At 27.9% G+C, this 10970-nt stretch overlaps 2 protein-coding genes across 2 annotated transcripts; both read left to right on the top strand.

The window, feature by feature from the left end:
* Window positions 1-5802: 5802 nt before the first annotated feature.
* LOC114379017 (aluminum-activated malate transporter 2-like) lies at window positions 5803-7701 on the top strand. Its single transcript, XM_028337581.1, has 4 exons — window positions 5803-5977; window positions 6100-6240; window positions 6347-6619; window positions 7658-7701. The coding sequence occupies exons 1-4, from the start codon at window positions 5803-5805 to the stop codon at window positions 7699-7701; spliced, it is 633 nt and encodes a 210-aa protein (XP_028193382.1).
* Window positions 7702-8649: 948 nt separating this feature from the next.
* LOC114379389 (aluminum-activated malate transporter 8-like) lies at window positions 8650-9109 on the top strand. The gene has a single exon (XM_028338032.1). The coding sequence runs from the start codon at window positions 8693-8695 to the stop codon at window positions 9038-9040; it is 348 nt and encodes a 115-aa protein (XP_028193833.1). The 5' UTR covers window positions 8650-8692; the 3' UTR covers window positions 9041-9109.
* The last annotated feature ends 1861 nt before the right edge of the window (window positions 9110-10970 follow it).

The raw sequence follows: 10970 nt of genomic DNA, 5'->3' as shown, positions 1-10970 counted from the left end.
AAGATATGATTCAGTTTAAATATAATATAAATTCAAATCAAATTAAATTAATCTTTTATAATTTAGTTTAATTTGATTTTATATTTTTTTAATTTATTATCATAATTTAAGTCTATCAATTAAATTATCATAATTATTATATATGTTGTATGATTTTAAAAATAAATTTAAATTTTATTAAAAAAAATTAACATATATTAGTTAATAATTATTATGTTCACTTGTATTTAACATTAATATTACTAATTCTTTTTGTAACATAATAATAATTTGTATATTATTTGATATTTAACACTATTTTTTTAATAATATTAGTATATCCTTTTTGACATATGAAAGTAAATATATATATTGATTATAAAGCAAATAAAAATAATAAATTATTTAATACTTATTATTAATTATCACAATAAAAATCAATATACTTGTAATATGCTGCATTTGTTCTGTTTGGTTTAATTTTTATGACAAAATTTGAAAACAGAATAAAACACAAAAAAATATATGGTCTTTTAGGTTTCAATTTTTGTAGTTTTTTTTTTTTGGATGTTTTGACGGTTTATAAATAATTTGATTTGATTTTGAATACTCCTAAATATAGTATTTACTCTCTATTATAATTTTTTATCGAAGACTATATTACACATACCAATGAAAATTAATAAATAGATAAAAGAAAATAACATTTATACATAACTAATCCTATTATCATTAATTCATTTTTAATTTTTGTTGTTCATCATTAATATTTTAACAAATATAAGTAAAAAAATAATATTACATTAAAAAATATAATAAGAAAGGCCTATTTTAAGAATTTTTTTTCTTAAACAATAATTATGGTGAGACGGAAAGAGTAATTCTTTTATAACGATGCTTATTGCTAAAATGAAACACCAATAATTAACAAGGAAATTGGTGAGCCAAGCATTTCGCTTGCTTTATCCAATTGATGACGTCATTTATACTCACTTGCTACATCATACACTATTTAACACCTTAAAAATAGAGAATTCATAATTTCATATAACCTAATAGAAAGAAAGTCAGGAGACAATAATATACATTTAAATACCAAATCAGGAATATGTTAACACAAAAAGTGTACGCTATACGTCCCATTTTATGTGACATTTAAGATTTTGTGATAGGAATTATGAAAAAACAATTCGTCAAAACCATTATGCAATTTTGTTAATACCTTTTTAATTACTTTCATATTAATTACATTCTCTCTCAGAATATATATATATATATATATATATATATATATATATATATATAAATTAATTTCTCTCAAAATATATTTAGTGTTTTGATATTATAAAATGACCATCAAAATGGGACAAAAAAAATCGCTAAAATGTCAAACAAAATGAATGAAGGCAGTATTAAATTAGTGAAATAGAAATTGACATGTTCTACGAGGAATGGTTTGAGACATACTTGGCAAACTTTAAAAAAAAAATTATAACATTCCTTTTAAAAAATGTTGAAAATAATCTTAACCGTTGATTTTTATCAATGCTTAACCAATTGAGGCTGTTCAAAATTAGTTTTGTATTTAACCAATCCTAAGAATTGTTTAGACCCGTTGAATTAATTTGTCAATCCAGTTCAATTTCCAAAATCAAGATATTTTTTTAAAGCTTCAAAATCATGATATGAATTACAACAAAGGCACACAAACTGATTATGATATTTTTGGGGGGATCATATTTAAAATGTGTTGTGTACATTTAACTACTAGGACCAAGGCGGCCACTTGACTTCAATTATAGGCTTTGACAACTACGTCCTTCAGCTCAATTTTGTTGAATATGTTTCCCTTTGGTATATAGGTCTTCTTTTTCGAGAGAAATATTGCCCAAATGCATAACATACTCTTATATGCAATTCAAATGGATAAGACCCGATGAAATTATATCGATATAACTTTAATAATTATTATACTATTTTATAAATTTTAATTAAATAATGTTTTTTTAAAATTAAGGGTTGAATTGAAAGTCTCTTCTACATAGATCACATATATAATATTTTATAATAATCCAAAATTATTTTTGCTATCTCACTCATATAATTAAAATTGATATAATATAAATATTTTAAAATATATTATAATATAAATAATTTGATTACTTTTTTGTTTTTGTTCAATTTTGATAAAAATTAACACAAAAAAAATTGATAATATGTAAATATAATTTAACGGTTTAATTAATAAAAATCACATTTTAAATGAAGTTATAAAAATTATACAATAATTATGAAAATTACACCGGTATAAGTTGATCTCTTCGCGCATGCAATGTTTCAAACATGAATAAACAACTGAGTCAACATCTAGTTTTCTTGCATGTACTTGTATGTGCAATTTTGTTTCTAGCTCTCAAATCAGTTTTAGAAGTTACAAGTACATGTAGCACAGTTCACACTAAGGTTCCTTACCTAATGTTGTATGACAAATGCATGTTACGGTGGGGAACTAAAATTTCTTGTGTATGGTGTATAATTTTTTTTAATCCTTAGATAATTTAAGGTTCACAGTGATACCATGATCCTATACACCAGATAATTCCCTCTACAATGCAACACCAGTGCCACCTCTCCCATCGACTTAAGGTTCTGGAAGTGACTAGTGATGTTTTCGTGGGCCAAGTTGTCGATGCTCATGTTGCATTATGGTCTTGGAAGCGCCGTTTTTGATGTCGAGGTGTGCAACGGCATCGACAAAGTGCTTGTGGAGATGCGGGCTCCACACAAGGCAGGGCCATTTTTGGGTATGCGCTGGCTCCTCGCTGACGGTGCCGTAGTCGATCTCGCCAGGTTGTTGTGTGTTGCGGTGGTTGTTGGTTTTGGTGGTGGTGTTGGTGGTGCGAGGGTTTGCAGGGCATGACTTCTTCCGGAGATGGAAGTTCCTCTTCCCATCGCAAAAACCAATCCAAATTCTCTTCCCTTATTTTGTTCAATTGGAGGAATTGGTGTAACAGTGTGTTTTGTTTTGTTGTTAATTTAACAGTTTAAGGGAGTGGTGGTGGAGGAGACAAGGATTATATTTATTTGATTCGTTTTGGTAGGAAAATTTTGATTTGAGAGTGGTGGAAAAAGAGTTTCAGTATGTAGGATATATGGTATTATTATGAACCTTAAATTAATCCAAGGGTTAAAAAATTTTGGGCGCCATACACAAATTTTTTTTACTTCATATATATTGTGGCCTGCTCCTTGTATGTCATGCTTTTTTCTCTTGATACATGCATGTATGACATGCTTTAATGTCACACTTTGCATGCACACAATCCTAATCTATACTCACAATGGGTGGTTCCACCACTATCCACTGTACTACATGTATAATAATACCTTTTATTAGACACCTAAGGATTTTCTTAGGCAGATTTTTCATTCTTGTATTGGGATATATCCAAGACATATAAATCAAAAGAGGCAATTTGATGGTCGTAGCGAGTAAAATACAATGATATATAATAAAATGGAAGGGACATCAAGGATGGAGTAAAATAAAATTCACATATCGTTGCTTGGATGAGTCGTGATTTAATAAAGAAAAAAATTAATTTCTATTTAGAAGTTTAAGTTAAAAATAATAGAGTGACAAGAATAATAAGTTTATTATGTCTATTTTTTCCATATTAGAAACACACTACTCTCTCTACTTCAAATTAATTGATGTTTCAGAATTGAAAAAAAAATAAAAATTGACTGAGTTTTCAATGAAAAACTAAAACAGCTATTTCAATTTTATCTTCTAATAAATATTATTTTAAAAGACTTAATAATATATTTATTAAAATTAAGAAAAATAATAAGAATATTTTAATAAAATTATCCCATAATAAATACTATTATTTTGGTAGATTTGTTTTTCTTATGTGAAAAAATCTCAAACATCATTGATTTGGAAGGAAGGGAGAGTAAATCTTAATTAGGTCTATTCCACGTGTGCAATGTTTTACAGTATTGTATATGATTAACCTTGGAACATCTTTAATGGTGCAACTATGAAGTTACGCAACTCACTTTTTTCTTACCCTACAATGTTAAAAGTGAGTAATTAATTACTCTTATCAATGCACACACAACCCTAGAATTTCACACCATAAGAGTATTTAATATATATATATATATATATATATATATATATATATATATAAATTATTAAAGATTCTTTCAAAATAGGAGATAAAAATTATTTTACTTATGATTTTTTTATGTTTTCCTGTAATTTATATAATAAATATTTTTTTATTTTAGTTTATTAACTAATGCGGTCCTAAGGACATTAATTAACAAAATTCTTTATTTAATAGATCTACTTTATATTATTTTGCTTACCAAAATAAATAAATGACTATACTTTTATTTTTATACTTTTATTCTTATCATTATTCATTATTACCTCCATTATTATCTTCAAACGAATTGCTTTTTAGAAAGAAAAAAAAATCCTTTTCTTTTTTATCTTTTAAGTGAATTTCATTTCTCATATTTTGCAACTAAAATTTTCTTTCAAAGTGATTCATGTTCCACTAACATCTTCCTTTTTACTTCTCCAAAAGTACTACATTCCTCCTATCCAAAATAAGTATTATAAGAGGATATTTTATACAGATGGAAAATTTAATAAATAAATGAAATAGAGTTATAATTTTATAAAATTAACCTTAATGTTAATATTTCATTAAAAATTAAACTTATTAAAAATATTAGTATACAAATAATTAATATTACATTAAAAAATTACAATAATATTTATTTTGGGATAAATTTTTTAAATAAAAAATTACCACAGTTTTTTTTATCAAATACGAAACTTTTTAGGAGAATGGGACGGAAGGAAGAATTAATTGATCAATTAACTAAATCTTTTATTGCTAGTCCTCTTTGTTTTGGTTTACACTTTGTTTCCAACACACCCAAATAATTAAAATAGTCACCCATATCTATTTAATTTCCATCTAATATTCACACTTTAATTTCCATCTAATAAATTAAGAAAGTCTTCCATATTTATTGGTTCCATCTATTAAATCTTCACAAAGTACGTATACAAACGTATCCACACTTTAATTTCCATATCTATTTATTGAAGTATTTAAGATATCCGCACTATATTATTCCCAAGTAAAAATGTAATAAGTAAAAAAAGATCTCAGCTTTTTATTTTTTAAAAAATAAATTTTCAATTAAAGAAACACATGATTTAATACTTTACTAAAAATTATGACTATGGGACATAAAGCCATAAATTATGACTATACCAATTCATTCTTTAACGTATCCTCTGTCCCTTTCTCATTCTCTTAACTCTCTTCCCTCTCTCTAGCTCTCACCTTAAATAAAAAATAAAAATAATAGCAGATAAAATTAGTAAAACGCTAATCCGTACATCAATGTTGTCAAGCAATGACCATCAACATTTTCATATGTGTATCACATTGACGGTACATGAATCTCTTTCACACTACAACTATAGATCGCTATTTTTTTTATTTTGACATTCAGATAGCTATTTTTTTACGGCGTGAAACATGTTTGTCTCCCTAACAGTGTCAAATTTGAACCCGGCAATACTCCTACCTATATATATGAACCCGGATTCACCTTACAAAGCCTACATTGTATTTTGTATTTGTAATTTATCATTTACTTAATTCCTTCGAAGAGCAATAGTAAAAAATGGCCATGCTAGCAGGTGCGGAACACACCACAGGCTACACTCATACATGTAAAACCCTACTCGAGAAATCACAGGCTAAGTTAGTTAACTTCACAAACATGGTAATAAGCCTCGGAAAAGATGACCCCAGACGAGTTATTCACTCCTTTAAGGTGGGATTGGCACTAATATTGATTTCTATTTTGCAATATTTTCGTCCTTCATTCTATGCTTTTGGTGACAACATAATGTGGGCGGTTCTCACCGTGGTTCTTGTCTTAGAATTTTCTGTGGGTGAGTAACCATATATATATATATATATCTTAGAATTCGTTTCATTAATGTATATATACTTATGTTAACAAATGCTATATATGATGTTGATTTATCAACTTAGTTTTTGTAACATTTTTCAGGTGCAACACTTGGAAAAGGTTTAAACAGGGTGTTGGCAACGGGTTTAGCTGGTGCTTTCGGTGTTTCAATCCGTAGAATAGCTAGTTTTTCTGGGGATAAAGGAAAGGCTGTATTGACTTCAATGTTTGTCTTTTTCATAGGTAATTACTAATGACTAATTAATTAACAGTTTATAAATTAATAATCTATTATATAATTAATGTACCAAAAAGATGTTCTTAATTAATTGAATTCTATAATTTGCAGCTGGAACAGTGACATTTATGAGATTTTCACCGAGACTGAAGGCGAGTTACGATTATGGGTTGATTATATTTATATTGACCTTCTGCTTAGTGTCTCTTTCGGATAATACTGAAAATGAATTATTAGAAGTTGCCCAAGAGAGGTTATTAACGATAATCATTGGAAGTTGTATAGCTATTGTGGTATCTATTTGCATATGCCCCGTTTGGATTGGCCAGGATCTCCATAATCAAATTGCTGGCAATATTCAAAAGCTCGCTGATTTTTTGGAAGGTAATGTTAATTATTTCATTTGCGGTGCAATCAAACCTAATAACAGTATTCATTCATTGTCATACGTAAATATTGAGAATTTTTGTCTCCTTTATACTGTAAAAAAGGACATTTTCTTTTTTGTTTGAAAGGCAAATAACTTGTATATGAAAGCAAGCCAGTATGTATATGCTGTACAGTAAACTACTTACATAAAAAAAAATGGGAATAAACCCATGCCCATGCCCTACTCTCAAAAAATAGCAACCAAAAAAATACATTAAAAAGTAAGTGTGAAAAAATACGTTCTCCTTAAATCAAACTTTCAAAGAGTTATATTATTTTTACATTTTTTATAATATATTTTTATGTCGTTTTTTTTTATCACACTAGTTGTTTTATTTTATATTTTTTTTCTCTGATCTCATCTCTTCGTTAATTGTAGAAAAAATTATAGAAAGGGATGTAAAAATACATATTTTCTCATTTCAGATTTCAGAAACCAGCTTTGAGTCGGTGTATCGTAAAACTCAAGATGCAAGTCCAACCATAATAAACGACTGATCATAAATTTCAGTCCAAACAAACAACATGACTACCTTTTTTTTTTATCGCACTACTATAAATTTCAGTCCAACCATAATAAACGACTGATTCTCAAGTCGTGTTCTTTTTTTCGGTCTTTTTTTTCTGGCTCGCAATTAAGTGTACCACAGAAAAAAAAAATAACAAAAAAACATGGGTAGAGAATTTGATTTCAGAAGACAGGTATACCAAACTGATCCTAATTAATAAATAGGGCTTCATTAATGATGTTTACCATTCGACAACTTATATATGAATATTTGTAGAAAATGCATCGAAATTCTTTGGTTTGGTCTTAGCGATTGATGCGTAATGGAATTGATTTTGGTAATGACTTTTTAACTTATTTTTCTGCTTGATCGATTTGACTAAATGTCCCTCTTAGTCCTGTCTGCTAATAAAGATTAAGTGGGCTTTTTTTCCTTCGCAGATTGGTGCAATAACCCTTTATATTGCATTTTCTGTATGCTTCAGGCTTAAACAGCAATCTTTTGGTATTTGCATACGGGCCACTATAATTTAATTTACTGCATTCAGATCTTGGTATATATATATATATATATATATATATATATATATATATATATATATATATATATATATATATACTATATTCGGGGTGGACACTCCTTACACAGTTACCCTTCATTTAATAGTTTTTTACTAATAAAAAAGAACAATGATTATAGACTCAAAGAAGCATAATTAGAGAAGTAGAGAACTAAATTAAAAAATCATTACAAATATTCCTTTTGCCATTTTTTTAAAATTAAACTATTTGTTATTAATATGTAAATTAGATTCAAAACTCATGAAAACAGTGGTCATTCGCAGGATTTGGAGATGAATACTTCAATAATTTAGGGAATACAGAAGAAGCTGCGGGTGATAATAAGCCATTTTTCCACAGATATGAAAGTGTCCTATCTTCAAAAGGCAGTGAAGAAACAATGGTGAACACCAATAACAAAATAACAATTTAATATTCTCTCACATAACCTTTTTATCCAGAAAAAATCACTCTATCAATTCATCACGTTATTTTTTTTTTTTTGGTGTAAAGATCACGTTAATCTTCTAGGTTTAATTTCTTTTGACATGTATAGGCTGTTCTCGCAAGATGGGAACCTTGTCATGGCGGGTTCAGATTTCACCACCCATGGAAGCAATACTTAAAGGTTGGAAACCAAATACGGTTGTGTGCTTACAAAATTAAAGCTCTTAGTGTCTTCCTCCTCCGCTCTGAACAAGTACGTAAAGTATTTCTCATTTCATCCCTAAAAAAAGTACCCAACAAATTTTGTGATGCTAATATATATTAATGACAAATAAGCAATTTTCGTCATTAATTAATTTTCGTCACTGATACATTAATTTCTTATACTACTCCGCCGTCACTAAAACAAGTGCCCTAACAAATTTGTGATGCTAACACTGCTTTTTTGCTATGCCCTACAGACCCCATATGAGCTACGAAGCAGGATTCAAGAGCCATGCACAAACATTAGCATGGAATCTGGGATGGCCCTTAAAGAATCACTATTGATACTTAAACACATGACTAAGTCATCAATGCCAAATCCCCATGTGGCGAATGCTAAAAATGCTGCTGAATCTCTAAAATCCGTTCTAAGAACAAACCCGTGGGAAGGAGCTGATCATTTGGAGATAATACCAGCAGCTACGGTGGCATCACTTCTAATTGATATTGTGATTTGTGTTGAGAATATTTGTGAAGCTGTTGACGAACTAGCAACCCTAGCAAATTTTGTGCCGTCTGAGTTACTCCATCGAGGAACAGTGCAACCTATTTCTAATAGTGATGGTTTGGTTCATGTCATTTCCGTTGCTGAGTGAACATCAAGATTAGAATTAATCACAATAATTGAGAAGAAAAACTTACTAACGAAATGGATCAAATTTGTAGGCAGATAAGCCGTTACAACAAATAATTATGGTTTGTATTAGTAATGTCATATCAGTTTTTTTCCCCAAATCCTTGATCTTTATATCATATTTGACTCGGTCGAAAGTGAAAAATTAGGTTATAATTAAAGTGTATTTATAATTTTTATTAGAAATTAATGATTGAAATTAAAGTCTTGTTAATTAATAGTTTCATAATTTGTTATATATTCTTGATAATTATCATGTAAGAGACAAAATTTGTTCCAAAACCATTGTTATATTAGTTGTTAAATGTAACATTAATTTTTTTTCATTTATGTCTCTTATAATATATTAATGATGCACAATAAAATATATAAATGAATTAATGATAATATAAGATTAATTTTGTAAAGTTATTATTCTTTCGTTTATTTATTATTTTTTTATTTATGTAAAATAACTTAAGACAACTATTATTTTAGGACGAAAGAAGTATATAATATATGTTGATTCAACGACAATGATCAAGTGTCTTGAATTTACGTAGACTTAAAATAAATTCCACAAGAACTAATTTCAAATTAATATTCTAAATAAACTAATTTCAAGATTTTAAAAAATATCCATGAGTTAAATTTATAGAACTATTTTATCTCAAAAAAATTTAATATCCAGTTATTAATTATAAGAATTGTACAAATATGTATAAATGAATTGTCTTTAATAATAAAAAAAAGTAAACTTGTAGAGAGAGAAAATATTAGGGTGACATGCCCCCAGTAATATTTAACATACATTATGGATCAAAACTAATATCTTAACATGATGAATATAGGTGAGTTTAATTAGATACTTCTTTAAAATCCACCTACAAAAACATACTATATATAGTATCTTATTTGAACAAAAAGAATTATTAACATAAATAATTCGACCCTTGGATTCTTTAATTAAAATCTAAATTTTGATTTTTAATTTAGGCATAGAGACACAACGGGTCAAATAAGAAACTCAAATACCTCTAGTTAAATAAATAATAAAAAAAGCTTATTCAAAATTTATCCATTTTCAACCCAATCAACTTCGTTGAAATCACTCCCAGTCAAAATATATTTGTATTCACTCTAGACTCTAGATATTTTAAGAAAATAAAATTGTATTGTTTTCTGTTAAAAGGTGGCCATACTTCATCGATCTCTGTGTACTTGCAAGTACAAGGTTAGCTAGAATTAATACTTCATGGTATAAAAAATAAACTAATCACTCAGAATCGAATTTGCGTACTACTAATCAAATTAGATTTGAACAAAAATTTCAAACTTAAAATTTTCAATTTCTATTAAAGTAACGTGTTCTTCTAATAAAAAAGTAACGTGCTGTTTTAAAGGAGTGAGATCACATCGCGTAGTTAGCAAGAAGGAATATTCTGACTCATACGTCAAGACTCTTGACAGGATAATTAACATTTAAATGTGTCAAAAGTCAGACGTTATATATTTACTACATTGTTACTTATCAACTTTGCCATCCGCTACATTTCCAATTTTCCAGCTAATCAAGCCATATATAGGTGTGCTTAATTGGTTGACTGGGTTTTTCTTCTTTGTTTTACATTAAAAATTTGTCATTTTTGTACTTTTTATCTTCAAGCACTTTACATAGCATTGGTGTCTCTACAAGATTACAACGATCGAGTACCATGTGAGCTATTATGACAGCTGTTGTCATGAGACTTTCTGTCGGTTCATAACTCAGGCTTCATCCACTATTTACTGCCTTGAATTACAAATAAAATGCTTCATTTATTTGCAATTTGCATGCAAATAATTTCAGGGTTTGATTTATAATATTAATAAAAGGGTTATAACTCAATTGAATTGAGTAAATTGTGTGAGTT

Source organism: Glycine soja, chromosome 12, assembly GCF_004193775.1.
Source record: "Glycine soja cultivar W05 chromosome 12, ASM419377v2, whole genome shotgun sequence".
Lineage (NCBI taxonomy): Eukaryota > Viridiplantae > Streptophyta > Magnoliopsida > Fabales > Fabaceae > Glycine > Glycine soja.
This window is presented reverse-complemented; position numbering and strand designations above follow the sequence as displayed.

Excerpts from the sequence above, each read along its gene's own strand:
- LOC114379017 (XM_028337581.1), top strand. The coding sequence starts at position 5,803 with ATGGTAATAAGCCTCGGAAAAGATGACCCCAGACGAGTTATTCACTCC. Across the intron at positions 5,978-6,099 it reads TGTCTTAGAATTTTCTGTGG|GTGCAACACTTGGAAAAGGT; the intron begins GTGAGTAACCAT and ends AACATTTTTCAG. Across the intron at positions 6,620-7,657 it reads GCTCGCTGATTTTTTGGAAG|GCTTAAACAGCAATCTTTTG; the intron begins GTAATGTTAATT and ends TGTATGCTTCAG.
- LOC114379389 (XM_028338032.1), top strand. The coding sequence starts at position 8,693 with ATGGAATCTGGGATGGCCCTTAAAGAATCACTATTGATACTTAAACAC.